Source organism: Citrus sinensis, chromosome 3, assembly GCF_022201045.2.
Source record: "Citrus sinensis cultivar Valencia sweet orange chromosome 3, DVS_A1.0, whole genome shotgun sequence".
Lineage (NCBI taxonomy): Eukaryota > Viridiplantae > Streptophyta > Magnoliopsida > Sapindales > Rutaceae > Citrus > Citrus sinensis.
The window spans coordinates 44,893,665-44,920,799 of record NC_068558.1 but is presented as its reverse complement, the minus strand read 5'-3'; the positions used below and the strand labels follow the sequence as shown (position 1 = coordinate 44,920,799).

General features: G+C 32.5%; 4 protein-coding genes and 1 non-coding gene across 8 annotated transcripts; 4 read left to right on the top strand and 1 right to left on the bottom strand.

Annotated features, from left to right (window-relative positions):
- Window positions 1–503: 503 nt before the first annotated feature.
- LOC102609765 (zinc finger CCCH domain-containing protein 32) lies at window positions 504–5,199 on the top strand. The gene is made up of 7 exons (XM_006479828.4): window positions 504–1,115; window positions 1,258–1,400; window positions 1,841–1,903; window positions 2,028–2,147; window positions 2,254–2,544; window positions 2,626–2,943; window positions 3,985–5,199. Exons 1-7 carry the CDS (start codon window positions 1,019–1,021, stop codon window positions 4,384–4,386), a joined length of 1,434 nt encoding a protein of 477 aa, XP_006479891.1. The 5' UTR covers window positions 504–1,018; the 3' UTR covers window positions 4,387–5,199.
- A 3,908-nt stretch (window positions 5,200–9,107) lies between these two features.
- Window positions 9,108–13,912, top strand: LOC102609300 (BTB/POZ domain-containing protein At1g03010). 4 transcript variants are annotated; one of them, XM_025098230.2, is made up of 5 exons: window positions 9,108–9,908; window positions 10,165–10,352; window positions 11,686–11,752; window positions 11,969–13,165; window positions 13,251–13,912. In XM_025098230.2, exons 2-5 carry the CDS (start codon window positions 10,261–10,263, stop codon window positions 13,788–13,790), a joined length of 1,896 nt encoding a protein of 631 aa, XP_024953998.1. In that variant the 5' UTR covers window positions 9,108–9,908; window positions 10,165–10,260; the 3' UTR covers window positions 13,791–13,912. The 4 variants fall into 4 exon arrangements, with proteins under 4 accessions (XP_024953998.1, XP_006479889.1, XP_006479890.1 ...); XM_006479826.3 differs by having other exon boundaries at window positions 9,108–10,352; XM_006479827.4 differs by lacking the exons at window positions 9,108–9,908; window positions 10,165–10,352 and adding an exon at window positions 11,354–11,586.
- Window positions 13,913–14,289: 377 nt separating this feature from the next.
- On the top strand, window positions 14,290–14,362 carry TRNAR-ACG (transfer RNA arginine (anticodon ACG)). Its single transcript has one exon. It is a non-coding gene; the product is annotated as a tRNA-Arg (tRNA).
- Window positions 14,363–14,408: 46 nt separating this feature from the next.
- On the top strand, window positions 14,409–15,611 carry LOC102609011 (hypothetical protein). Its single transcript, XM_006479825.4, has 2 exons — window positions 14,409–14,575; window positions 15,253–15,611. The coding sequence occupies exons 1-2, from the start codon at window positions 14,520–14,522 to the stop codon at window positions 15,443–15,445; spliced, it is 249 nt and encodes an 82-aa protein (XP_006479888.1). The 5' UTR covers window positions 14,409–14,519; the 3' UTR covers window positions 15,446–15,611.
- Window positions 15,612–16,949: 1,338 nt separating this feature from the next.
- On the bottom strand, window positions 16,950–17,503 carry LOC102608721 (monothiol glutaredoxin-S1). Its single transcript, XM_006479824.4, has one exon. It carries the CDS (start codon window positions 17,404–17,406, stop codon window positions 17,086–17,088), a length of 321 nt encoding a protein of 106 aa, XP_006479887.1. The 5' UTR covers window positions 17,407–17,503; the 3' UTR covers window positions 16,950–17,085.
- Window positions 17,504–27,135: the final 9,632 nt, after the last annotated feature.

The window sequence follows — 27,135 nt, the reverse complement described above, 5'->3', positions numbered from 1 at the left end:
TTAACTAAAAGAAAATGTTTAAGTAGGACCATTTGCTGTACAAGGGAACAATATTTTGACCATTTCGTGAGTTTTTCTTAATTCTCTTATAAAATATTTAAGTTGAAAAATAAAAAATTTGAAACACAAGGTGGCATCATCTCTATTAAATAATATAAATTTTTAATCAAATTTGCAGAGGCAACCACAAAAAAGTAAAAAATTAAAAATTAAAAAAAATAAAGGTAGCGGCAACCACACAAACGCTAATTATGGTTCAAGGATTTCAGCATCCAAAAGGAGAAAGCCAAGCCTAGGCAGGGTAGCTGGCAATGGCAATGAAACAAACCCTATTGTGTCTGCAGACCCTCGAATTAAAATATTCACGCGCCCCTTGACTGAAGACGCCTAAATAAAGACAGAACAGGCCTAAATTAAAAGATAGAACCGTAAAGCCAAATTACAACTTTGTCCCATATTCTAACGCCCCCAGTCACCAATCGATGAAATCTCTCAGAGCCCAGTTCTTGTCGCATACGCAGCAACTCCCACTGCCAAGAAGAATCTGAAGGGTAAATGAGTAATTTCATTTACGGTCAGTGTCGGTTACCTGTTTAAAGTCCAAAACCACGGTGTAAGTTGATTCCGCGAAAATTACCCTTTCCGGGTTCTTCATTTGGCGGGTATCGGAAAACAAACAGGCACAAAAATGAAAAGAAAAAAATAGAATTTAAGTTAAAAAAAAAAAAAAAAAACAAAAACAAAAACAAAAGCTAAAAAGCACAAAACCAGACCGTACGGTATTAAGAGAGAGAGAGAGAGAGTGAGAGAGAAACAAAAAGCTCCATCACAGTGAAAGCATCTCCCATCTCTCCTCTTCTTCTCCTTTTTCTTAGTATTATTCAACAAAACAACTCAATAGACACTCGATCGAACTCTACCAATCCTTCTAGAACGTTTGAGTATTTCTACGACGTCGTAGTTTCTTCAAGTCCGTTTAGTCACTGTACATACAAGCCCCTTTAACAAAAAAGGTACGATGGAGTTGTACGGTCGCAACAACACGTCTAGAAACGGGTCGCAATCGGGCCACCAACCTCAATGGAGCCCCACAGACCAAGCCACCGGGCTCGAAGGTTTGTTTGTGTACAGTTCCATTGATTCCACTCGCATTTCGTTTGCCGTTTTGGGCTATGCTTTTGTTTAAAATAATAATAAATGTCTAGGGTTTGGTGTAATGTGGTTATGAATTAGGTTTTTAATTTGTGTTAAATGTAGAATCGATGTGGCAATCGGACCTGAAGGTGAACGAATCTTACCCACAGCGCCATGGCGTGCCGGACTGTGTGTTCTACATGCGAACTGGGGTCTGTGGATACGGTGACAGGTGTCGTTACAATCACCCTCGCAATCGTGCTGCGGTAATTATGATTGTTTCGATTATTTGCCTAAATTTCTTGCATTACATGTTTTGAGATGTGAGTATTACCTTATTTTTTGTGTTTTTTTTAGTTTGATGGGTAATTACTGTTCGGTCAAGTCTGGGTTAGGTTTTGATATGGAAAATTTGAGTGTGCATCTCATTCAATATAAGGTGTTAATATTGTTTAAATATTTGTTTGTTAAATCAGTAAGCTGAGGAAAAGATAAGGGACTTACCTAGTCTATGTTGAATTGTTGTATTTTACGCTACCAAGAAATGAAGCTTCTGTCTTAGTCTGCGCCACACCATGAGAAATTTATGATTGAAATATGGAATTTGATTCATTTCTTCTATTTTGGTCTTTTGACGGCTACTGAAGCCAGCATTTGTGTAAATTGGATTGTACTCACTTTCTTCTGATTTTTCTGCTCTGCTTAGGTTGAGGCTGCTGTAAGGGCTACAGGAGATTATCCAGATCGACCAGGGGAACCCATATGTCAGGTAAAAGAGGAAAGCAGTGCTGTTGGAAAATATGCTGAGACAGTTTCTGTTTTGTTTGGTTATTTTTAATACAATCTGAGAAGATTTTTTACCTTTTAGTGTATTGTTGTTGCTTGATGAACAGTTTTACTTGAAAACTGGAACCTGTAAATTTGGTGCATCCTGCAAATTCCACCACCCAAAACATTCAGGTGGATCCATGAGTCATGTTCCACTGAATATATATGGATACCCGCTACGACCGGTTTGAATTCTTTTATTAATTTTTCTTGTGGAATTAATGTTTCAAGTAATGCTTTGGAATTTTGACTTATTTAAGCTACAATGCTCACTTGTGTTTATTATATCAGGGTGAGAAAGAATGCTCCTACTATTTGAAAACGGGGCAGTGCAAATTTGGTATAACTTGTAAATTCCATCATCCTCAACCAGCTGGCACATCATTGCCGGCATCTGCACCTCAGTTTTATCCACCGGTGCAGTCTCCTACAGTTCCAATGGCTGAACAGTATGGGGGGGCATCCACCAGCTTGAGGGTGGCGAGGCCTCCGCTTTTAGCTAGTTCTTATGTGCAAGGAGCTTATGGTCCAGTGCTTTTTTCTCCGGGAGTAGTTCCTTTTTCTGGCTGGAATCCCTACTCGGTATGATATGATTGTTTTTGCACGGAGATATTCCCAAAAAGATATGCATTTCTTATGCTATCATTTGCTTACTTGGTGTAGGCATCTGTAAGTCCTGTGTTATCTCCTGGTGCACAACCTGCAGTTGGAGCTACTTCTCTATATGGAGTAACTCAGATATCTTCTTCAATGCCTGCACTTGCAGGGCTTTATCCCTCCTTGCCCTCATCTGCTGGTCCTTCGAGTAGTGGCCAGATGGAACAATCATTTCCAGAGAGACCAGGAGAACCTGAATGCCAGTATTTCTTGAAAACTGGGGACTGTAAGTTTGGATCATCTTGCAGGTTTCATCATCCTCGGGATAGGGTTGTGCCAAGAACAAACTGTGCCCTCAGCCCACTTGGTCTCCCTCTGCGTCCGGTATGAATTTACACATGTTCTTCTATGATGCTTTATGTTGGCACTTGATCTCTATACCCGTTGTTCATCTGCTTAACAGAGACTTGAGCCGGAAACTTCCCCTTTTGTATTTATTTTTTCATCTAAAGTTGAAAAGGGTATTGTTTCATGGTGTTCAGTATCATGCACGATTGCCTTCGTTTTTCAGTCGCAGGATTACACTAATGTTTGTAAAATAAAAATAATCCTTGGCATTTCGAAGTTCTGTGAAATGGTTTGTGTTGTTAGACCATGAGGTGTATCGTATTACAATCAGGAACAATACCTTTTGGAAATTTTTGGTTATTTAGGTGAGAAGTACCAATGTTTAGAACAAAAGACCTTTGTTTCACATATAAAAGATTTTAGATTTCTCCTCTTAATATAATCAACGGCTACGAGTGGGGTGGATACATGGATCAGGTAGGCCTGATGAGAATCCATCTTAATGACCATGTTTTAGCATATTTGAATATCATCTAGGTTCTTGCTTTGAGTAATCTATCATATATTTGTTATTAATTTTATTTTGCTTTTTCTTATTGTGAGTAATTAGGTCATGTTTAGATTTATGAAGTGATTATCTTCATAATTCAAAGAAAATTTATAGTAGAAAAGTATATTCTTGTATTCTTCTTAAAATGCTTTACTCTTTTATCTCATCACAGCCTTGTAAGTAGGGAGCATATCACTGAGTTAGCATGACTAGGAAATGGGGATAACCTGGAGATTCTTTAGGAATGAACTTTCTGACAATGCTCTTTAATCTTGAGATCAGTTTTGTGGATTGTGGTGATCAGTATGCTTGGCTTTGGATACTGATGTGACAAACATCGTCCTACTTCATCTTATTACCCTAATTCTGAAATTATTTTTCACTATTCAGTCCAGTATTGGTATTTTGAACCAAAAAAAAGAACCACTTGTTTATTGCCTATGATGATGCTGTTTCTTCAGTGGTCAGTATGCATTTCTGCGAGTAGTAATTTCATATATGATTCTTTTTTTTCTCTTGAAAAACAGGGTGCACAGCCTTGTACTTTCTACTTGCAGAATGGGCGCTGCAAGTTTGGGGCCACTTGCAAATTTGATCATCCAATGGGAGCAATGAGATATAGTCCGTCAGCTTCATCTCTCATAGAGACGCCAGTGGCTCCATACCCAGTTGGGTCTTTGCTATCCACTCTGGCCCCTGCATCCTCTTCTTCTGATCTGCGGCCTGAATTGATTTCTGGGTCCAAAAAGGATTCATTGTTGAGCAGAATTCCTTCTTCTGGAAACACCTCCAGTAGTTCGGTTGGTTTAATTTTCTCTCAGACTGGATCTGTTCCCCTTTCTGATTTGCAACTTTCAGGTCAGAGTTCTGTTCCCTTGAGTAGCAGCAGAAGTGCAAGGCAAGGTGTTGAAGTTCGCCGTTTAAGTTGATGTATAACGTAAAAGTATTATTCAATATCTCATGAGGATGTGGTATCGCCAGCCTTTATATGTTTCTTGTTAATATATCTCAGTAAATTATAGTCAACTGTGCAAAGTTTACTCTTGTCTTGTCAAGCTTTTCCAGTTAAGTCGATCTGGTTTACGTCTCAATAGGACTGCTCCTCTTATATGCCCATCTTAATAAGCTTCAATAGCGAACACCATATGAATACTTCCCTTTCTCTTTCCAATAAGTGCAACAAAAAGCAACCTATCAAGTCAGAGTTTCACTTCTTCAACTCTTGATATTTGTCACAATCACTTGTGCAATTAGAAGGATTACCCCATTCCACAATTACTCAGCTGAGCTATTCTTGCCTTTCTCAAGTCCTGTATGTATTATTTTACTTTCTATTCATGCCTTTTGTCTTATGAAAAAAGAAAAGAAAGGAAAAGAAAAGAAAACAAAGTGGGGATAGACTTCCAATTTTGTAATCTCTAAGCTGATCTGTTTGATTTCAAAGTGATAGATAGGAATGTGTTCCCGCTGCTCCCAATTAATAGGTCAACATGTGGAGGATGTTTTTGAAGGCTCCAAGAGAAGGCGGCATCTTATTGCAATTGATTACAAAAAGATACAAGAGAAATTTGTATCATAGGATTTATTGGATAAGAGTGAGAAGGCATTTCTAGAAATTTGTCTCATTTCTTTATTGATTTATACAATATGAAACATTATGGGATCTTGTTTTGAATATTTGGTTAAGGATGCTGTAAAATATCTGGGAATATATTGAAATTTCAATATTTTGTTGTTGATTATTGTAGTTTGTAGATGAAGAAAGCACAGTTCTCACTCAGGGTTGTATGGGATGTGTGCTGTTTTGGCTGCATCACCTCTCACGCCAGGCTAATTGGTTCAACAGACTGTAAATGTTGGTGCTATGCTGTCAATTGTGCATTGTGGTTTCATTTTCATATATTGAAACTGCATCCCGTATGTGAAATATCAGCCCTAAGCATAGCAGAGTTGTTGCATAAATTAGCTAGTATACTAATCGGCAAAAGTAATATAATGTAGGACAAAGTATTGTACTGCAGAAATTATATATCCTATTAGCTACCAAAATTATTTTAACCTTAATTTATTTGAATAACCGAATAAGTGAATTTAGATTAAAAACTAAATAAAGATGCAAGCAGTAATAGAAAGCACTAAGACATTCGATTTCACCATAACCAACACAATGTATTCCTCCATTTATACTATTAAAAATTATTCTTATATTGACAATAAATTTTACTAACTTATTTAATATCATCTTTCTAGTAATATAAAAAATATCCTCATATATTAACTTATTATATCTCTATGTGAATCTAAATATAAAAGATTCATTGAGTTCTATGAAATTTTTTAGATAAAACTGCATGAATCACGTAGGCACATATTTATCTTTTGTTCAATTCACGACATTCGTTACGCAGGGATTCATTGAATTCTATGAAAATTCTTAGATAAAACTGCATAAATCACGTAGGCACATATTTGTCTTTCGTTCAATTCACGGCATTTGTTATGCAGAGCTGCAGAGCAAAGACACATACTTCACCTCTCGGTCTTATTTATGTATCCTTAAATTATTCAAATAGTGGTAGGATATTTAAAAACATTAAGCATAATGATGAATACTCAATCATGAAATGATAAATTAAAAATAATATAGATTTATGAAATTAAATCTTTATAGTTACGTCACATCGTAGTTTTAATAAAATAAATTAGTTCATGCAAATATAAAGAGAATCCATAAATTTAATTGTGAACATTTAAGTAAGATAATAGAAAAAAGAAAGAGAAAGAATAAACTCAAGAAATTGTTTCTATCCAATCTCTGCAATCGGCTTCTCCAAATTGTTGCTCTCGGATTGCTCCTATGTCTCATCTTCCCAATCTCTACTAATAAATCTTTCTATTTAAACCATTTCAACTAGTGAGTGCGCATGCCATGCATCCCTTTTTGTCCTATCTAATCAGGGAAAAGCAAATCAAAAGTGAGTTTTTGGTGAGATTGAAAGCTGCTTTCCTCCTTTGCTAGCTTGACTTAGGCCAAAAAGGTAGATTAAAGGGTAAATCTTTCACTTCACTAACTGCAAATAAAACAAGAAACTCTTAAAGAAAATAATAGGGGTAACAACATTACGTTCATCTCACTTAGTCCACTTGGGTCGCACTGAGGCTTTTGTTTCTACAAAAAGGATTACATTCACAGCTTCTGGATTTGATGGGATTCCTACAAATCGCATCCCATGAATGTAGTCGGTCGGTTCCTCAAGCATGGCCCGTGAGACTCATGAGACCGATGTCAATCCCGAAAGGCCATAGATTGGGCCCGTGGCCCACAGATTTTGACCATTTCTACATTTATGCTTACTTCTCAATCATCGGAATCGAAATGGGTTGGAATAAGAATAAATTAGAATGAGAATCGAAAATAAGTTGTTTACTTAATCTATGAGAATCGAAATCAAAATGGGCTGGAATCTCATTGATATATTTATTTTATTTTGTAATCGGAATCGGAATGAGTTAGATTGTAACAAATTACAAAAAATACTTAGTGAATTATTGTCATTATTATTATTATTATTGTTATTGTCAATAATAATTTTAATATATTAATTAATTGTAACTTTTTTTAATTAATTAATTATAATATACTAATTAATTATAATTATTATTATAAAAATATATTAATTATTGTGATTATTTATTAAAAAAATATAATTATTAAAATATAATTGTTAATAATATATTAATATATTAATTAATAGTAATAATTGTATTAGTAATTATTATAATAGTATAATAAAAGTATACTAATTATTGTGATTATTTATAAAAAAATATAATTATTAATAATTAATGTTATTAATATATTAATATATTAATTAACGGTAACAATTATATTAATTAATTAATAATATTTGAACTAATTATAATAATTATATTAATAATTATTATTGTAGTATATTAATTAATTAATTATAATATATTAATTATTGTGATTATTTATAAAAAAATTATAATTACTAATAATTATTGTTAATAATATATTAATTAATTAATTATAAATGAGGACAATATGGGTATTTTTAATTTTGGAGAGGCAAAATAATTATTTTCGGGAATATTTCTAAATTATGGTGGACCCCACAATTCCGATTCCGATTCCGATTTCGATTTCCCACTCTATTTTGCGAAGTAGACGCAACATTAAACCCATCGTCTTAACATTACCTTGTATTTTTGGAAAAATTTCCAACCCCAATAATAATAATAATAATAATTAATGAAAATGTAATCTTGCCCAAACACTTTATGAGAACTTGTAAAATGACGTTCATTTCTACCAAATTAATTTGCCTTTGGGATCCAATATTGCTGATTATTATTATATTTTTTTTTCTGGTGCTGTAGGTTCATTTTTGAGTTTGATTAGGAGCATAATTAACAACAAACCCAACCCACCCACACGATCAGATGATATTACACGTGCCATAAAGTACTGCAGCATTGGCAGAATAATGTGAATATGTGATATGATACTTACTGCTTTAATGAGTCATGGGATTTAAAATGGTGGGCTCAGATGTTTTGTGTACACCACGATCTTTGATTGCCACACCTGCTCTGATGATGATTTACACTTCTTTCACCTTCATTCTTTCATTTGTACCTCCCAAAAAAAAAAAATTAAAAAAAAATCAAATTTTAAGGTTTATGTAAAAAAAGAGAAAAGTTTATTTAGTCTCTATATTTTAAAATTAGTATCTATTTAGTCCCTATATTTTTTAAAATATCTCGAAACATTCATGCCGTTAAAATATTGATACAATTACTGTTACTTTTTATTTCTTTTGGCTTATTTTTATAATATTACCCTTTTATAATAATTTTTTTATTTGGACATTAATAAAAAAATAATTAAATTATCAATTTAACCCTAAAAAATTATATTAATTTTCAATTGTCAAAAATTAAATTGTTACTTTTTATTTCTTTTGGCTTACTTTTACAATATTACCCTTTTATAATAATTTTTTTGTTTGGACATTAATAAAAAGAAAAATAATTAAATTACCAATTTAACCCAAAAAAATATATATTAATTTTTAATCGTAAAAAATTGTATGCAAACTACCAAGTGTGCAAATCGTACTTGCAAAAAATTAATATATATATATTTTATTTTCTAGGGTTAAATTGATAATTTAATGATTTTCTTTTTATTAATGTCCACATAAAAAAATTATTATAAAAGGATAATATTGTAAAAATAAACTAAAAGAAATAAAAAATAACGGTAGGGGTATCAATATTTTAACGATAGGGATATTTTGAGGCATTTTTAAAAATACAAAGACTAAACATATATTAATTTTAAAATACAAGAATTAAATGAGCTTTTACTCTACAAGAAAAATCAAAGCCTTTTATCAACCTACAAACAACAAATTGACATTACAAAGTAAGACTACTCAAAAAGGTGAGGAACTGATAATGTAGCTCACAGCTTACTCAAATATGCGATATATTTATGCCACCTTTTTTAACGCATCAGGCACGTGTCATTATTATTTCTTCAACCGGCCGCCTTATGATTAGTGTCTGCAAGACACAGGAACATTAAAAGAAAAAAGAATTTAAAAGAATCATATTTTAACCTTGTGGTTTGAACTCAATGTTGTTCTTCTCAGTCTATTGCTGAACATTTAAAGCCTTTTTTTAATCATCCCCCCTCCCTTCAAAAACAGAAATTAAGTTAAGAGGATGACGATCAAGCTTTTATTGTTAAATAACTGTTACCGCATAAAAGGATGGGACCATCGTTATCAGCTGAAGGATTGCAATCTCTGTCATGATTAATCCAACAGTCGCCAAATGAGAATTGAGAGGACTAGATACGTGATACATTCGTTGTGATGAATGATGATAAAGAATTTATGCATGTGTGTTTGTGTGTTGTTATGTAACCTGTAATTCAACACCAAAGGCTGTTTTTGATGCAAAAAGTGCCTGTTAAACAGATGAGTATGGCAGTATTTATATAGCCAGTGTTGGCAGAAGGAAGCCCATTTGACCCTATTGTTTTAATTATTTATTTAATAACATGTTTTAGTGTTTTAAGGCACAGAACATAAATTTTGCAGACCAAACAATTTGGATGCTTAATTTGAGTTGGTGTTTTAGTATTCAAATATGTCTATTTAAGATTGAATATACACAGTACTTGCCCCACAATAAAGTTGTTTTAGTTAATATGCTGTGGTACTAATCATAACATGTCATCCAACTCATCCTTTTAATTTATGCCTTAGTGAGCTTTACACATAACACAGAGTTTAATTTATACTAATCTTTTTTTGTAGGCAGCTTTCACTAGGCATGATTATTACAACACCCCAAAAGCAATGCAACTCTTCAGGATTCCTGCAATTTCTCAAGTCTCACTACCTTTCACCGAAAAGTGCGAGCACACACCTGCACCATTCTTGACTTTTAGATTAGGCACATTATTAACACTCGATTAAAGTTTATTTCAAAGTCATCATCAATTATGCCCCTTTAATTCTGCATGGGTTCATGTGGCTTTCGCCTTACCCCAGCCTTCTTTTTTTTTTTTCCCCTTTTTTTCCACATAGGAAGAAAAGAGATAAAGCTGTCCTTAAACAACCTGCTATATTCTAGTTTTTTAACTGACAAAAGATGGGGTGTTAAAACAGTTTGATTGCTGAAAGAGAGACACTTCTTTAGTGGACAAAGCAGAGGTTTCAGAGCAAATAAGTACTGAGGCTGGATTGCGAGTTGTTTTTGAAGAGATGGGTGTTGTCACCGTTGGTGAATTGAAGCCAAGTATTTCTGGGAAGAGATCTTTTCGTCCGAGTTCTAGCATAAGGCATGCCACTGAATGGTAACACTCTTTAATATCTCACAGCTACTTTCTTTCTAGTTTCTCTTTTGCAAACTGTTGCTGATGTCACTAGGGGCTGCATATTACATTTCGGATCAATTTTTTAGGTAATGCACTTATGCTAGGTGTATTCATTAATTCTGCATTTGTCGTGTGCCTTAACACTTGGTTATAAATCCTGACGTTGAATCTCGAGTGTCAACTTGAATACAGTCAATCTACCACTATGCGGCAACACGTACATTTTGGTTCATTAGGCCTTTTGAGTCTAAAATCTTCAGCTGAGAAATTTTCATTTATGGCCTCTGGTGATTACTGATTTAAGTTTGAAAATCTTACTTTATATGACAAAGCTGTCAAACACCCAGTTGTCGCGAGAGACATTTCACTTCGATAAATAGTAACCTCAAGTTTCAGAGATTGAGATGATTTAGTGGTATGCAATTTACCAAATTTATCTTAACAATCCTGTACAAAACTTAGTGGTCCAATTTGATTTCCTTAAATAATCAGTCATACTGGTAGGTAGGCTGCCAAGCATTTTTTTCATAAATCGGATTTCTTATTAGCCTCAATCTGCAGTTCTGGGTATGAGTAAGACAGACCCCATGAAATTTCTCCGCCACCAAATGACAGTGTCACGAGGCTGCACCAATTAACGGTGTGAAAGCTATTAATGTTTTGCCTACCAATAATTTCCATACTTTCACAATCAATCGGCCCTTAAATGTGTACGGAAGAATTGAACACAAGTTCATTCAATAAATATGACAAATCTTCTGGCTTCACGTAGCAGACAACAAATGTTCACAGCTACGTCTGGTAACTCCTAAGGGACCCATATGATATGATATGACTGTGTTCATATCTATGCAGTTCTCTAAAATAACTAGCACAACAAGCTGTGATCCTCAATTTTTTTTTTTTTTTTAACCCTTTAACGAATATAATCTTGTTGCCTGCAGTAGCTCTTGAAAGTCTATTTGTTGTTTAATAATAATTGAGTTGTCAATTTTTATGTCTGGGCCAGCTGTGTCGAAACATGAATCAGGAAGGATTATACTGTCCATAAGTTTTTAGGTACTCACTGTACATAAAAGAAAGATCTTACTGTATAAAAGAATGACCCAAATTCTGACAGAACTTATTGATAAATCATGAGTTCAAGCGCGGGTTTGCAGGTCTTTAGCAGAAGCTCTTTCATGGTCCCTAAATTATTAGCATTTACAAAAATGTATGCTGGTGTTCTATTAACTTATTTATGTGTTTTCCTTCTTAAAGTTTTCTTGCCTCTATGGGACATTACTTCAATAGTCTGCTATATATCTTGCAGGCCAATTTCTGATGTCTCTAGTGACCTTACCATCGAAGTAGGAGCATCGAGCTTTGCACTTCACAAGGTATCGAGAATCTGGTTCGTTTCAAGTTTCAATTAATCTTGTATATGCAGAGTACGTATCAAATTACTAGTAGCATTGAGTATTAAAAAAAAAAAAATTCTGCTCTGAGACTTTTAAAAGGTAGCAGTAAACAATGGGATTGTCATGATATGATGTGATGAACATAAAGATAAATAAACTGGAAGACTTAGTCATATTGTTTCAATTCGATTGCAGTTTCCACTAGTGTCACGAAGTGGAAGAATTAGGAAATTGTTGCTTGAAGCAAAAGATTCAAAAGTTTCACGAGTTAATCTCTCAGCTGTTCCGGGCGGAGCAGAGGCATTCGAGCTTGCTGCGAAGTTCTGTTATGGAATAAATGTCGAGCTTACACTGTCAAATGTTGCAACGATACGCTGTGTAGCCCATTTCCTTGAAATGACAGAAGACTTCGCGGAGAAAAACCTAGAGGCTCGAGCTGAAGCTTATCTAAAGGAGATGGTGTTCCCTAATACATCAAACTCAATATCCGTTCTCAAATGTTGCGAAAGCCTCTTGCCTCTGTCTGAAGAGATTAGCCTAGTTAACAGGCTTATCAATGCAATTGCAAATAATGCTTGCAAAGAGCAGCTCACCTCTGGCTTGTTAAAGCTAGACCATACCTTCCCAGCAAAAACTGCACAAAATATTGAGCCAGAAACACCTTCGGATTGGTGGGGAAAGTCTCTTGCAGTGCTGAATCTTGATTTCTTCCAACGAGTTCTATCTGCTGTAAAATCAAAGGGTCTAAAACAGGACATGATCAGCAAAATTTTGATAAACTATGCACATAATTCTCTTCAAGGTCTTGTTGTCAGAGACCCTCAATTGGTGAAGGGAAGTCTCTTGGATTTGGAGTTGCAGAAGAAACAGAGGGTCATTGTTGAAGCTATAGTTGGGTTACTACCAACACAGTCAAGGAAGAGTCCAGTCCCAATGGCATTTCTTTCCAGTTTGTTAAAAACCGCAATAGCAGCATCAGCAACCACTTCTTGCAGATCTGATCTAGAGAGGCGTATTGGTCTTCAGCTGGACCAGGCAATTCTTGAAGACATCCTCATACCGGCAAACTCACACGGGAGCAACCACAGCACACTGTATGATACAGATTCAATCTTAAGGATCTTCTCAATATTCTTGAACTTAGATGAGGATGACGATGAGGATAGTCACATGAGAGATGAAAGTGAAATGATTTATGATTTTGACAGCCCTGGATCTCCCAAGCAAAGTTCAATTCTGAAGGTATCAAAGTTGTTGGACAATTTTCTAGCGGAAGTTGCACTAGACTCAAACTTAATGCCATCAAAGTTCATAGCGCTGGCCGAATTACTTCCAGACCACGCTCGTATAGTGAGTGATGGACTATACAGAGCCGCTGATATTTTTCTCAAAGTGAGCAATCTCCTTCTTACTCTCTTACCAAAGTATGTTTTGTTTTCGACATTATTGAACACTGGCTCTTGCGATCTGTTTACAGGTTCATCCAAATATTAAGGACTCCGAACGCTACCGCCTATGCAAAACAATAGACTGCCAGAAACTATCGCAAGAAGCATGCAGCCACGCGGCACAAAATGAGAGGCTACCGGTTCAGATGGCAGTCCAAGTGCTGTACTTTGAGCAAATCAGGCTTCGAAATGCAATGAGCGGGGGCCATAACCAGTTCTTCTTCGGTGCAATCAATGGTCAATTCCCTCAACGTTCAAGCAGTGGCGCAGGGAGCGGAGCCATTTCGCCTAGAGACAATTACGCGTCAGTGAGAAGAGAGAACCGGGAGCTGAAGCTTGAAGTTGCAAGGATGAGAATGAGGCTGACCGACTTGGAAAAGGACCACGTGTCCATGAAACAGGAGCTAGTAAGATCACATCCTGCTAACAAGCTGTTCAAATCACTCGCCAAAAAGTTAAGCAAGCTGAATGCACTGTTCAGGATCAATGGGATTAAGCCAATAGGGGGCAAGGCTAGTTCAGAAAATCGGTTTGTGTTTCAGAAGCGATGGCGCCACTCAGTGTCGTGACTATGTTGTCAATTAATGTGTGAATAAGGAGTGTATAGTAAGTGATTAGCATATGATGATATATCTAGTGTGATTTTTGAGTCTAAATTAAAATTGCCAGATTGCATAGGTTTTGAGTGTTTGATTCTGATTGCCATTAATTGTTGTGTGAAATCATTAACTTGACATTTTCAAGTAGGTCTTCAGGATTGGCACTGAATCGAATCACGCTTGTATGCTAGCGTTATCTCTGGATTTGTGAGAAAGTTTTAGAAAGACAAAATGAAATGCACCAATTGAATTAATTAATTAACCATCCCATCTTTCTTCAACCTTGTGACTTTGCTAACCGCGCTGCATATGCATAATTAAATATTAGCCTACACCCATGCCACTGTCAGTCTGTCACCGCCACCACCACGAGTGTTTTGAAAAACGGCACCCCATACAACGTTTGTTGGTGTGGTCAACGATTACCATTATTAAATTAACCATTTCCACCCAAAAAAGGCGAACAAGGGACTCCATGGCCCAATGGATAAGGCGCTGGTCTACGGAACCAGAGATTCTGGGTTCGATCCCCAGTGGAGTCGGCTGGTTGGCAATTAAAAATTTTGGTTGCTCCTTTTTTCGAATACGATGACGTTTCGCTAAAGAATAAGGATAACCTTGTAAATGTGGCATTTCAGAGGACTGTTTTAACCTCCCCGCGTTTTTCACTGTGGCCGCAGGTCGAACCCATAACCGAAGATGCCGGCATCGTTATCTCGGCTTGCCAATGCCTTGCCCTTTTCAAGACTCTTCAGGTATTTTTAAAAAATTATTATTAATTTGGTTTTGTCAATTTTGTGTTAGGGTTTTGTGATTAAATCTTATATTTTTGGAATTCATATTATGCTTCTTTTTCATTCACTAATTTATGGCAAAATTTGGCGAGAATAGTTAGAATCTCAATGTTGCAGTATGTGAATGATTATATGAGGGTTCTATTTAAATTAAATTTTACCTTAGAAGTGACTTAGAGAACCCGATTTCTTTTATGATCTGAAGAATTGCTTTTGATTGCCCGAATTGGAGCTCTTGCCAAGTTCCCGTGCTCATTTTATGGAACCAGTGCTTCTCATATAATCTTTGAGAACAAATGATGGTATGACTTTCATTTGTGTAGCTGAAACGAATGGTAGGCTTCTGTTGTTTCGTGGAATTAGACGTGTTCTGTTGCTTATTTATTACCATTTGAGAGTATGATTAATCAGTCAGTGTACGAACTTACCAGAAAACATGAAGCCAGACTCATAACTAATCTTACACGAGCAACTCCTTGTTTCGGATATGAGTTATCTCTATTGGTTTGCTTTGTATTTAGGATGATAGAAGAACAACAGCTTTTTGTCTCTGATCTGTTAACCTATGATTCTTTTTTTGGGGGGAGGGGTGGTGGAAAGGTTTTAACCTACAGTGCTGGATGTTCTTTATGTTACAGGCAGCTGGAGACAGAGATGGAAACTGTTGTTAAAGTACTGCAGCCTGGACCTCTAGGAATCATTGAACACAAGTTCTCAGCCGAGGAGGTAAGGCAAGCCAGTGCTACCGTTGAGAGAGCTGTTCAGAATTGGCTAAGAAATGCTTACCAAGAACAGGGGAGCGAAATCTTAAAGGATTATATAGACAAGTGATCAATCATAAATGATTGATTGAGTAAAATTTTGTAGAATTTGTAAGACTATCTAAATACTTCAAAGTTTTAGAGTGTCATTTCTATCAAATTTGGAAGAATTGCTTGGTGGTTTAGCTACTATTATTTGAATAAAATATGATGCGCTTTACATGCCGTTGGCATCACTCATCAGTTGATATATTTTCTTATCAGAAAGAAATGAGTAAATATACATCAGTGTGACATTTGGATATTTGGGACAGTTTATGTTGTTCAATTTTATGCACTACTGCAGATAGTCCTTCACTCCTTGAACATTGTAAAAATAAGTCTTCATTCTCCAGTCAATTAGAAACTCTCTTTGTCAACACTGGTTTTCCTTTTCCCTTTGAATCTGGCATTGTTGTCAATTTCATCTGGTTCTGATTTGGCACGTGATGGTTGCAAAATTGTGAGTTGATAGTAGAAGTAGATGATATCTATGATTCTACACCCCCACCCCCCGGGGTTATCTATCTCACGTGTGTTTTTTAGTGCTTTTTCTGGCAGCAAAATGTTTGAAACTCCCCGGATTATGATCCAATCGTAGAACTCCCAACATGATAAAACTACTTATCTTTACTTGAAAGCCTTCCTAGATGAAATATGGAGAACATTATGCCAAACATTATGCGTATAGCGACAGCAGATGACAATATCACTCTTTAGATATAAATTATTCTGCAAATCTTTAATCAAGATTGAACAAGATGAGTATATTTCATCTGTCGATTGCCATTAGTCTGTTGATGGGTATGTCTTTTGTACACCAAAACTGTTGTTATCATCTTAGCTCGTATCACGTGGTTCACAATTCCATATTTTCTTCTTTCCTGCATGATGTGAGTGTCCATTAATTGGCTTTTGTTGTAGGATTGCAGCTTGTAAATTGATGGGATTTGCTTCAGTTATATAGATAGCTTCTGATTGAAAGAGCATCTCCACCAATGCATTTGCTTTTAATTTTTAAAGATAAAGCTAAATCACATTGCCATTTGATGAAATTTGGAAGCTTGTTCTTTGACAATTCCCGCAGTGCAGAGTGAGGTACAAGATTGGGAGAACATACATATCAAGGCCTCTAAGCTTTTCACCGTCAATAATAAACTGCCAAAGTGGAGTTAATGAGTTTCATTTCAATAGAGCTTGTTATCTTCATCCTCTTTCACACACACGAGTGAGGGTAAAATGTCGTCATTTCATGACAAATGAATTAGTTCGTAACGAAGGGCTTTAATGCCATGACTAGCTGCATATCTGTCATGAAAGCTATACCAGGCATTATTTTCCAAACTAGCTGCCTGTGTATATTAACTTGGCGTGACGTCTGTTAGGTCGTCTTCTTTCCGAGCTTGGGGTTCAGTAAGCTGTTGCAATGTTAATGTCTAATGTCTTGCTTTACAATCATTTCTTCTAACTATGACCCAGTTTCTGCGTATCTGGTGGTTGCCAGTGCTATTGCAAACTTGGTGCTGAAGAAAATGGAAATAAGTAAAATTTAATTTCCTCAAGGATATGTATTACGTAGAGATACAAAATACAGGCTTATGTTATACTAAGTACTAGCAGCAAGAAGAAGAAAAATTATTATCTCATGTCTTATGGTTTAGCTGCAGCAAGTTATTTTTTCTTCCAAAGCCATATAGCTCCAGCTCTGACGAGCAGCGGGCCTAGCTCGTTCTGGACGTGAAGGGACATGACTTGATTTGGACCGCCGACGAGTCTTTGCCCTATGAACACGGCTGGAACTGTCGGTTGACACCCTAGCTGCTGCAATGCCCTTTCGATTTGCGGCCCGTTTGGAATCTGATCAAGCTCATAAACAGTAGGGTTTGCACCAAAGCCGCATATGAGCGTCTGAATGCTGAAGCATATGCAACATTCGCTCTTGCTGAAGATCACCACTGGCTTTTCATTAACCATTCTTGTCACCATGTCCATGGCTCCTTATTAGCGCGCGCTGCTAAATAGGACAGAAACAACCTGAATTAATGTAAATGTTGTAAATTATTTGAGAGAATTGAAATTGGCTTTCCTGTGAAAACTTGAAAGCCCACGTAGGGTCTATTTATAATAATGATATTCACTGCTTTATTGTTAATTATTAATTCGGCTCGAAAATCCTTTTTCTTTTTTTTTTTTCCAAATAGAGAATCTCTGCATGAAAAGAATAAAATGTTCAAAATGATGTGTTTTCATCCCCGATTCCAAAACTACCCTTGACGATATATTTTCACAAGAAGGAAGATTTTAGGTTGTATTGTTTCAAATTTCAATTACACCGGCTGATAAAATCATTTCTTTTGATTTAAATATTTTTTCCTCTCATTAATATGAGCACTGTCATAATTATTAGAGAAGTGTTAGGTATAGAGAAGCACGAGAAAAAGACGAGAGAATTTTGTCATCTCTCTCTCTACCCACTTACTATTTTTCTACTATTTTTTTTCTCTCTCATGTTTCTCTTCACCAAACATTTTCCTAATTATTATGCAACAAAATTTTATTTCATTTGACATGAAAAATTATTTCTTTTGCATTTTATTCTCAGATAGAAATTACTCATTTTGTTTTAAGTATTTTGAATTGATTTTAAAAAAAAAACTAAAAGCTAATTTTGTTGTTTGGTAAATTGTTTTGGAGATCAATCACCCCATCCTACAACAGATTTAAAAAAATAAAGGAGTAGTTTTTCAAAATCTGATTTTGAAAATCACTTTTTTTTTGTCTAAACCACGAGATTGTCCTGAGTGGGCCCCAACTGTGGGAGGTACCTTTAAGCCCGTACCACAACCCAGACTAATACTTGCTCGCACCGGGTCGGCTCGCAAGGGATAAAGTGCTGGCCAAAGTGGTGACTCCATACGAGAGCGGGGCTTGAACTCCTGATCTCTTTTAAAGAGTGAGAATGCCACACCACTCACACGAACCAACTTTGAAAATCAATTTTATACTTAATACAATTCCAAATATATCCTCATAGATATTATAGAAATTCAAATTTATCCTTACTAATTAGGAAATAAAATCATTAACTTCAAAGAGAGTATTGTTACTATCAATTATATTGAGATAATAAAATAAAAAATAAAATTAATAATATAAAATATTTGTTTTAGTTATCAATTATTATAGGTACACAATAAAAAAATATTTTATATACATGTTTTTAAATGTTTAAATAAATTTTATTTAATATTATATCTAATTCATTCATTCTTATAGCAACATAATAAGATTTACTAAACACATACGACTACTTTTAAAACTCATAATACTTTTAAAAATAAATTGTATTAAACATTTAACTGTTTATCTTCACAACTGATTATTTTTATAATACAACTAAAAATAATTATTTTAAAACTATAATATTACCAAACTAACCCTAATTATCCTCCTAATTATTGTCAAGATATGATTTTAACATATTCAATAAATTTTCTTTTATTAACTGATGCATGCGGGAGTCGGGACGTGCATTAATAGTTTGAAGAATTAGGGTTAATTGACAAAGGAAAGCAAAGCATTATTCAAGCGTAGTCGACAGGGCTGCAAACTTGAGATCTTAGCTTTTTAGGAGAACTTATACTGATTCAGCAAGTACGATTCGAGGCATCAAGAAGAAAGGGTGATGCTTTTTTCAGAGATTATCATATAACATGCATGATGCATGACAGTTAAGGATTTTGATTAAAAGAAAATTCTATATATATCTTCGTAATCGTAAGGAATAACTAAAAAGGTACAACAGTATAATATATTCTATAACTTGACATTTGAGAGACTTCTCTTATAATAATAGTAGGATTATATATTCAATGAATTCTCTGTGTTTCTTGAAGCGCGTCGTCACCATTTGGAGTCCTGGGCAGCTAGGTTAGATCTGATATACACGCTTGCTCATCACTTTTTCTTCATGTTGGACAGGGGATCGATAAACGTCAAAATTATGATCACATACATGTATACTTCAGGAAAAAAAAGAAAGAAAAGGCATATTTACTAATACTAAATATGAGGAATCAGATTGCTAAATTACACTGGCCCGAGATTGAGCGAAGGGTCAGTTTTATATATTACTTGTAGGGTCACTTGAGAGAAAAGGTTGGCTTATTTGGTAGCTAGGTATCATATCCACGTACGTACAACAACTTACATGAAAAGAAAATTTTAATGTCAACTTAATTCAGTGGAGTCATCTAGAGCCAAGTGGCATGCATGCATGCACGGACGTACTGAGAGATGAATGCGGGGTCGGTTCCTGGCATCATATTTATTATAACTATTCATGGATCGCGCGGTTAAGCTTCATAAGAAAGTTGACTTAACTGTATATATGGCAACTTGCAGCTGACATCGCTGCTTTATTTTTGCTTTTGTGCTTTACTTTCCTGGGTCGGGCTGTAATGCAGTGCTGCATGTCATGCAGCTGCCTTTATTATTTTTTTAATAATGCGGATGTAACCGGCCACCGATTCGCTCCTTTTAATCGCTTAAAGCGGCAAATGTTAAAAGAAACTATCATAGAACTCCCTCATTTTAGGAAATATTAAGATAATCAATTCAAAACTAGTAAATTATCAAAGACCCCCTCAACTTTACACCAAAAAAATACTTCCTTTTTCTTTTGATTCATGGAAAATATAGTTAATATATTTAACTTATATCCTAAAAGAAACATAATTAAATAAAATTAATTGGACTAATATATTTAAATAAAAATAATTATATTATTTTTCTTAATATTACATTATAAATTTAATGATATTTTGCCTTAAAAAATGTAACTTATGTACTAATGAGAATACTATTTAAATATAATAAATGGAAATAATTATATATTAATTAAAAAATTTAATTTATTAATTGCACTATTTTTAATATTATGTAATAAATATAATGATATTTTGCTTACAAAACTATCAAAATAATTTTATCAACTTTTAATTACATTAGAATCCGAGTATCTAAACATATAACGAAATCGATTTATTTCCAGATATTTAGAAGAAATCAATTCCAGGATCTCACGATTCACATTCAAGGACTTAAATCCCTACCTACTAAAATGAGGACAATATTTATCCAACTATCAAATAATTATCATTCCAAACATCGTAATTACCCCTCAAATGTTGTTGTTGTTATTATTAGTGGCCAATATTAGTATGTTTTATGTATACCCTCTAAAACAAATATTCATATATTACAAAAATATAAAGCATCTAATATTTGATATTTTTAAATAAAACTCATAATCAATCTCTTGTGCAAATTAATTCATACTATCTTAAGTGAGATTAATTATTTTATTTAATCCTTTTTGCTATAATAATTTTTTTGTTAAACATTAATCAAATTCATAATGGTACATAACATGGATAATTACAATTTGAATGCAACTAATATTGAATAATGTTGTATTATGTTATACTTATAGTTATATAATTTAAGCATGACAGTTATATTTCTAAATTAAATTAAATTATTTGAGTAACATTGCACTCACTATATGGGTACATGATTTGTCTACTAAATGATGTGCAAGTATTATAAAATATGTTCAATCTTAAATTTATATCTATATTTTTTTGAAATTAAGTTAATTTATATCACAACCAAAAAAAATTAAATTATTTAAAAATATGAAAAATATAAATTCATTTTCATAGTAAGCAGTATGTTTTACTAAATTTACTTTTAAAACATTTTATGCCATTGGGGAGAAATATAGTCTTTTAAATTCATTTTTATTTATACGTCTTAAGCTTGTTATAATCTTTGCCACATGAAATATGTTTTCACTGTAATTCTCGCTAAATTTAATTTATATACTTTTATTCTAGTGGTAAAAGAAATTGAATTTGAATATAATTTTTTCAATTTAGTTTTTTTTAACTGATTAAGCATCATGTTACTGTATTACACAGATATTTACAACTGTTATAACAGCAGATTATTACACTGATATTTACAATTAGATATACAAACTGAGACTTATATTATTACATTTTAAATTCTATGAAGTAAGTGCCCAGACAAATAACCCTCACGGAGGAGGAGTGTCTCCACTCCACTTGTATTTCGTAAGGGAGAAAAATTTTACAAATAATCTCCATATAATTATGTTTAATTAAGGGAGTTTGAGTCTATGAGGACTCGAATTATTGCCCTCATAGTCATGTTTTACTTTAATGGTGTGTTTACTTCATGGAATGAGGAATGAGAATGAAGGAATAAAAATGAAACATATATTTACTTGGCAAAATGTAATTTGGGAATGAGAATAAAATGTGTGGGTCCCACACAATTTGGGAATAAGGAATGGGAATCTCATTCCCGGGGGTTGGGAATGTGAATGAAATATATGTTTACTTTTGTATTCCTCTAATTTTTTCATATTTTCTAAATTACCCTCATTCAAATCACAATTAATTTTATTATTTTAATTTATCAAAAATTTATTATTATTTTAAATGTCATTAATGATAATTATTATTATTATCAAATTTTATTAACTTTATTATTTTAGTTATTATTAATTATTTTTATTTTTATTATTAATATTATCATTATTAACAATAAAAATAATGATAAAAATAATAATTAATAAAAATAATTAATTTATCATTATTTTTATTATTATTAATAAAAATAATAATAAAAATAATTAATAATAACTAAAATAATAAAGTTAATAAAATTTAATAGTAATAATAATCTAATTTTCATTATCTAGATATAAAAATGATATTAATTAAAAATAATAATAAATGTTAATAATAATATTAATAAAAATAATATTAACAAGAATTAATCATAATTAACATAATAAAGTTAATAAAATTTAATAATAATAATAATAAATGTTAATAATGATAATATTAATAAAAATAATAATAACAATAATTAATAATAACTAAAATAATAAAGTCAATAAAATTTAATAATAATAAATGTTAATAATAATAGTAATAATAAAAACAACAATAATGATAATATTGTTAATAATGATAAATTAATTATTTTTATTAATTATTAATACTATAAGTATTTTGGTAAATTGATTTTCATTCACATTCCTCATTCCCATTTATTTTGTCAAGTAAATACATCAATGACATTTCAGCACATTCTCATTCCCATTTATTTTTGCCGAGTAAACATTAAAATCGCATTCTCATTCCAACTCATTCTCATTCCCAGCCCATTCCTATTCTACCACATTCTCATTCTATGACGTAAACGCACCATAAGGTCAATGGTTCACCACTGGGCTAAAGCCTAAGTGGCTAATTTAGCTTAATAACAACTAAATTTACTCCCATGGATTCAAACATCAACTATTTTGTTTTTAATTCAAATGATTTACAACTGCATTAATTAGTACCCACAACGTGATTATTAATATACTTACAAAGTAATATATCTCATCTATATTAAATTATCAATATATTTGTAGAAAATTAATTTTATATTAGCACAAAAGTTTAAAATATATCTTTTTTATGTAAAATTTATACATAGAAAAATTTTGGCAAGTAAAACTACCGCCTCAATGAAAATATTATTTACAAATTACAAAAATGAATTTTTAGATTTTGAATGGTCACAACAAATTTATCCGTGGAAGTTTTGTCATACATCATCACTCTTTTGTAACTTGCAAAAATCAATTGCATAATCAAAATGTTAATGATATCCATCGAGTGCAAAAATAGCGTAGGACATATGTACATTCTTATTATATTTAATTATAAATCCCACAGGATATGATATTAATAATAATAACTGTAGTAATATCCAACAAGCACACAGAAAAAAAAATAGAGATGCTCAACTAAAATAGATTAACTAAACTTTAATCTTGTAAATTAAAGTATTTTTGTAACTTAACTTATATCATCATAGCTTTAGAAGCATAGCAATTGCAATCCTTCTTACTTGTTATTTATTTATTTACCGTTGACGTTATGAAAAACTAAAGCAATTAATTTGAAAAGTAAAGAGAAAGATGAAAATAAATGCATAGATTTATTTTTAATATAATTAAACGCTATTAATTAAAATGATTACAATGAGAATAGATATGTATAAAAGTTAAAAGCTCAAGTATACATACAATCAAACTCAAAAGATTGCATGAAGTAATGAAGATGAAAAAAAAAAGGACTTAGATTATGGACTCAAAATGTTGAAAATGATGAAGGGTTGCAATAAAAAAATTCTTAGTATTATGTGGTAAATTGATATTTGTTAAAATAGTAAGGGGTCAACCATAATTTGCCTTATTGATATTATTGTTATTTTCAACAAGTAATTTATTATTAGTAAAAAAAAAGAACCTGAAACATGTACTGGTAGTGTTGGAATATAATAAAAATAATAGGAACATAAAACCATTATTAGAGTTTAACAAGAGTTGAGGAGCATAACTTAAAAGTTTGAAGAACTTAACAAAAATATGATAAAGTTTAATAATAAGTCGAGAACTAGAAAATAAACTTGAAATATCTAAGTAAAATGTTAGAAATCAATAAAAAGAGTTGGAATACAGAACCAAAAAGTTGTGGGAACAAGAGTAGAAGAAGTTAACCTAAAAGTTGAAATAACTTATCATGAATTTGATAAATTCAAACACGAAATAGGGATCTGAAAAGTAAATTTGACATATTTACCCAAAATTTGAAATTCAATGAAAAGAGTAGAAATATTGAACAAAAAAGTTGTGAAAAGATAAGTTGGAATAACTTAGCGATAACTAGATAAAGTCTAACAGGATATAGAGATATAAAAAATAAACTTGAAATGTTAACCTAAAAATTTGAAATTTAATAAGAAGAGTGGAAATATAGAACAAATAACTGGTGGAAAAATGAATTGAAACAACTTACCAAGAATTTGATAAATTTTAATGGAAAGTGGGGATCTAAAAATTAAACTTGAAATTTCCAAACAAAAAGTGGGAATTCAATAAAAAGAGTAGGAATATAAAACCAAAAAGTGGTGGAAAAAAGAGTTGAAGAGGTTAACCTAAAATTTGGAAAGAGTTACCAAGAATATGATAAATCCAACAATAATTAGGGATCAAAAAATAAACTTGAAACATTCACGAAAAATACTTAAATTAAATGAAAAGAGTAGAAATATAGAACAAAAAAAATGGTGAAAACAAGAGTTGAGGAGCATAACTTAAAAGTTCGAAGAACTTAAGAAAAATATGATAAAGTTTAACAATAAGTTGAGATCTATAAAATGAACTTGAAATATTTAACCAAAATATTAGAAATTAATTAAAAGAATTGGAATACAAATACAAAAAGTAGTGGGAACAAGAGTGGAAGAAGTTACCCAAAAGTTGAAATAACTTAACAAAGATTTGATAAATTCTAACGCAAAGTAGGGATCTAAAAAGTAAATTTGACATATTTACCCAAAATTTGAAATTCAATAAAAAGAGCAGAAATATTGAACCACAAAGTGCTGGAAAAATAAGTTGGAACAACTTAACGATAACTAGATAAAGTCTAACAGGATATAGAGATATAAAAAATAAACTTGAAAAATCAACCTAAAAATTTGGAATTCAATAAGAAGAGTGGAAATATAGAACGAATAACCGGTGGAAAAATAAATTGAAACAACTTACTAAGAATTTGATAAATTTTAATTGAAAGTGGGAATTTAGAAATTTAACTTGAAATTTCCAAATAAAATGTTGGAATTCAATAAAAAGAGTAGGAATATAAAACCAAAAAGTGGTGGAAAAAAGAGTTGAAGAGGTTAACCTAAAATTCGGAAAGAGTTACCAAGAATATGATAAATCCAACAATAATTAGGGATCAAAAAATAAACTTGAAACATTCACGAAAAATACTTAAATTCAATGAAAAGAGTAGAAATATAAAACAAAAAAAATGGTGGAAACAAGAGTTGGGGAGCATAACCTAAAAGTTCGAAGAACTTAACAAGAATATGATAAAGTTTAACAATAAGTTGAGATCTATAAAATGAACTTGAAATATTTAACCAAAATATTAGAAATCAATTAAAAGAATTGGAATAAAGAACCAAAAAGTAGTGGAAACAAGAGTAGAAGAAGTTAACCCAAAAGTTGAAATAACTTAACAAGAATTTGATAAATTTTAACAGAAAATAGAGATCTAAAAATTGAACTTGAAATTTCTAAACAAAATGTTGGAATTTAATAAAACGAGTAGGAATATAGAACAAAAAAGTGGTGGAAAAATAAATCGAAATAATTTACCAAAAACTAGATAAAGTTTAACAAATTGTAGAGATATGAAAATAAACTTGAAATATCTATCAAAAAATATGGAAGTTGATGAAAAGAGTGGAAATATAGAACCAAAAGCTAGTGGGAAAATGAGTTGAAACAACTTACAAAAATTTAGATAAATCATTACTAGAAATAGGAATTTGAAAAGTAAACTTGAAATATGCATTATAAATATTGGAATGTGACAAAATAAGTAGGAATGTAACCATTTTGTGATATGTTTATATTTTTTGTACTATTTTTAAATTTTAAATTATTACAATCTTTTTCCTTATTTAATTAAAATTTTACTCTTTTTTTTCCAAATTTTTTCATAATTTTTTCACATTAAAAACAAATAAAAATATAATTTTCATTATATTATCCGGTTAAAAACCGGTTGTACCGGTTGCATGCATGTGCTGTATGAGATACAGCGCTGCATGGTAGGTTGACTCTTCTACTTTCCTTCTTTTAGAGAAATTCCCCCACAAACAAACAATTTGTATGTAATCCAACACGTGTTTCACGCTTTTTTTTTTGTTGGGGAGGGGGGGGGGGCGGGGGAGGGGGGGGGGGCTGATTGATCACTTCATCCTTTCGGTGTTGGATAATCTTGCAAATGGATATTGCATTTGGTCGAGCTACAAAAATTTATAAGCACTGAAGCACTAGATTTCATTGAGACTAACAGATAAGAAACTTAATTGATTTGTACCTACGTAGTCAAATAACCAAAGCTGTTGGGATATTATGTTGTTGTGGATCATTTATCCAGACGCTCCTCTAATGTCAGATGGGTTTTCTTAAGTATTTATTGTAACTTACAAAAAATAATGAATAAAGTAATAAGGCCAAGTGGATAAATAGAAAAATTGTCTGGCTATCTTGTATGTTGTTGAATGTTTGTTCATTTGATTTAAGCATAAATTTATCTAAGAGAGAGAGAAACGGTAATTTAAGGAGAAATCATGCGTGATTGTTCTCTCAAATACGGCATTTCGTCGAACTACTTAAATTTTCATGCTATATCTTAATAAATTAGGCGTCTGATACACAAAATTTTATTAGTAGCAACCAAGACTTGCTTGCCATCATATATCCTCGATCAAATCTACCATCAGTTTAGAAAGCCCAAATTATCCTAATTAAAATTAATGTATTGTAATTAGGAAAACAAGTACTCAAAGCTCCGAGCATTAGCTTTAGGCTGCCCTCCTGGTAGGCCATACCGCTAGCTGTTATTGAGTCTTTTTAAGGTTATTAATGTAGTTACATTTTTGTTATTAATTAGCAAGTGATATAAGACTGCTCATTTCACATACAAAAGTATACTAGTTAGATTGGCAGGAAAAGCTAGAGAGGTCACCACTATCCTGCTTAAAATG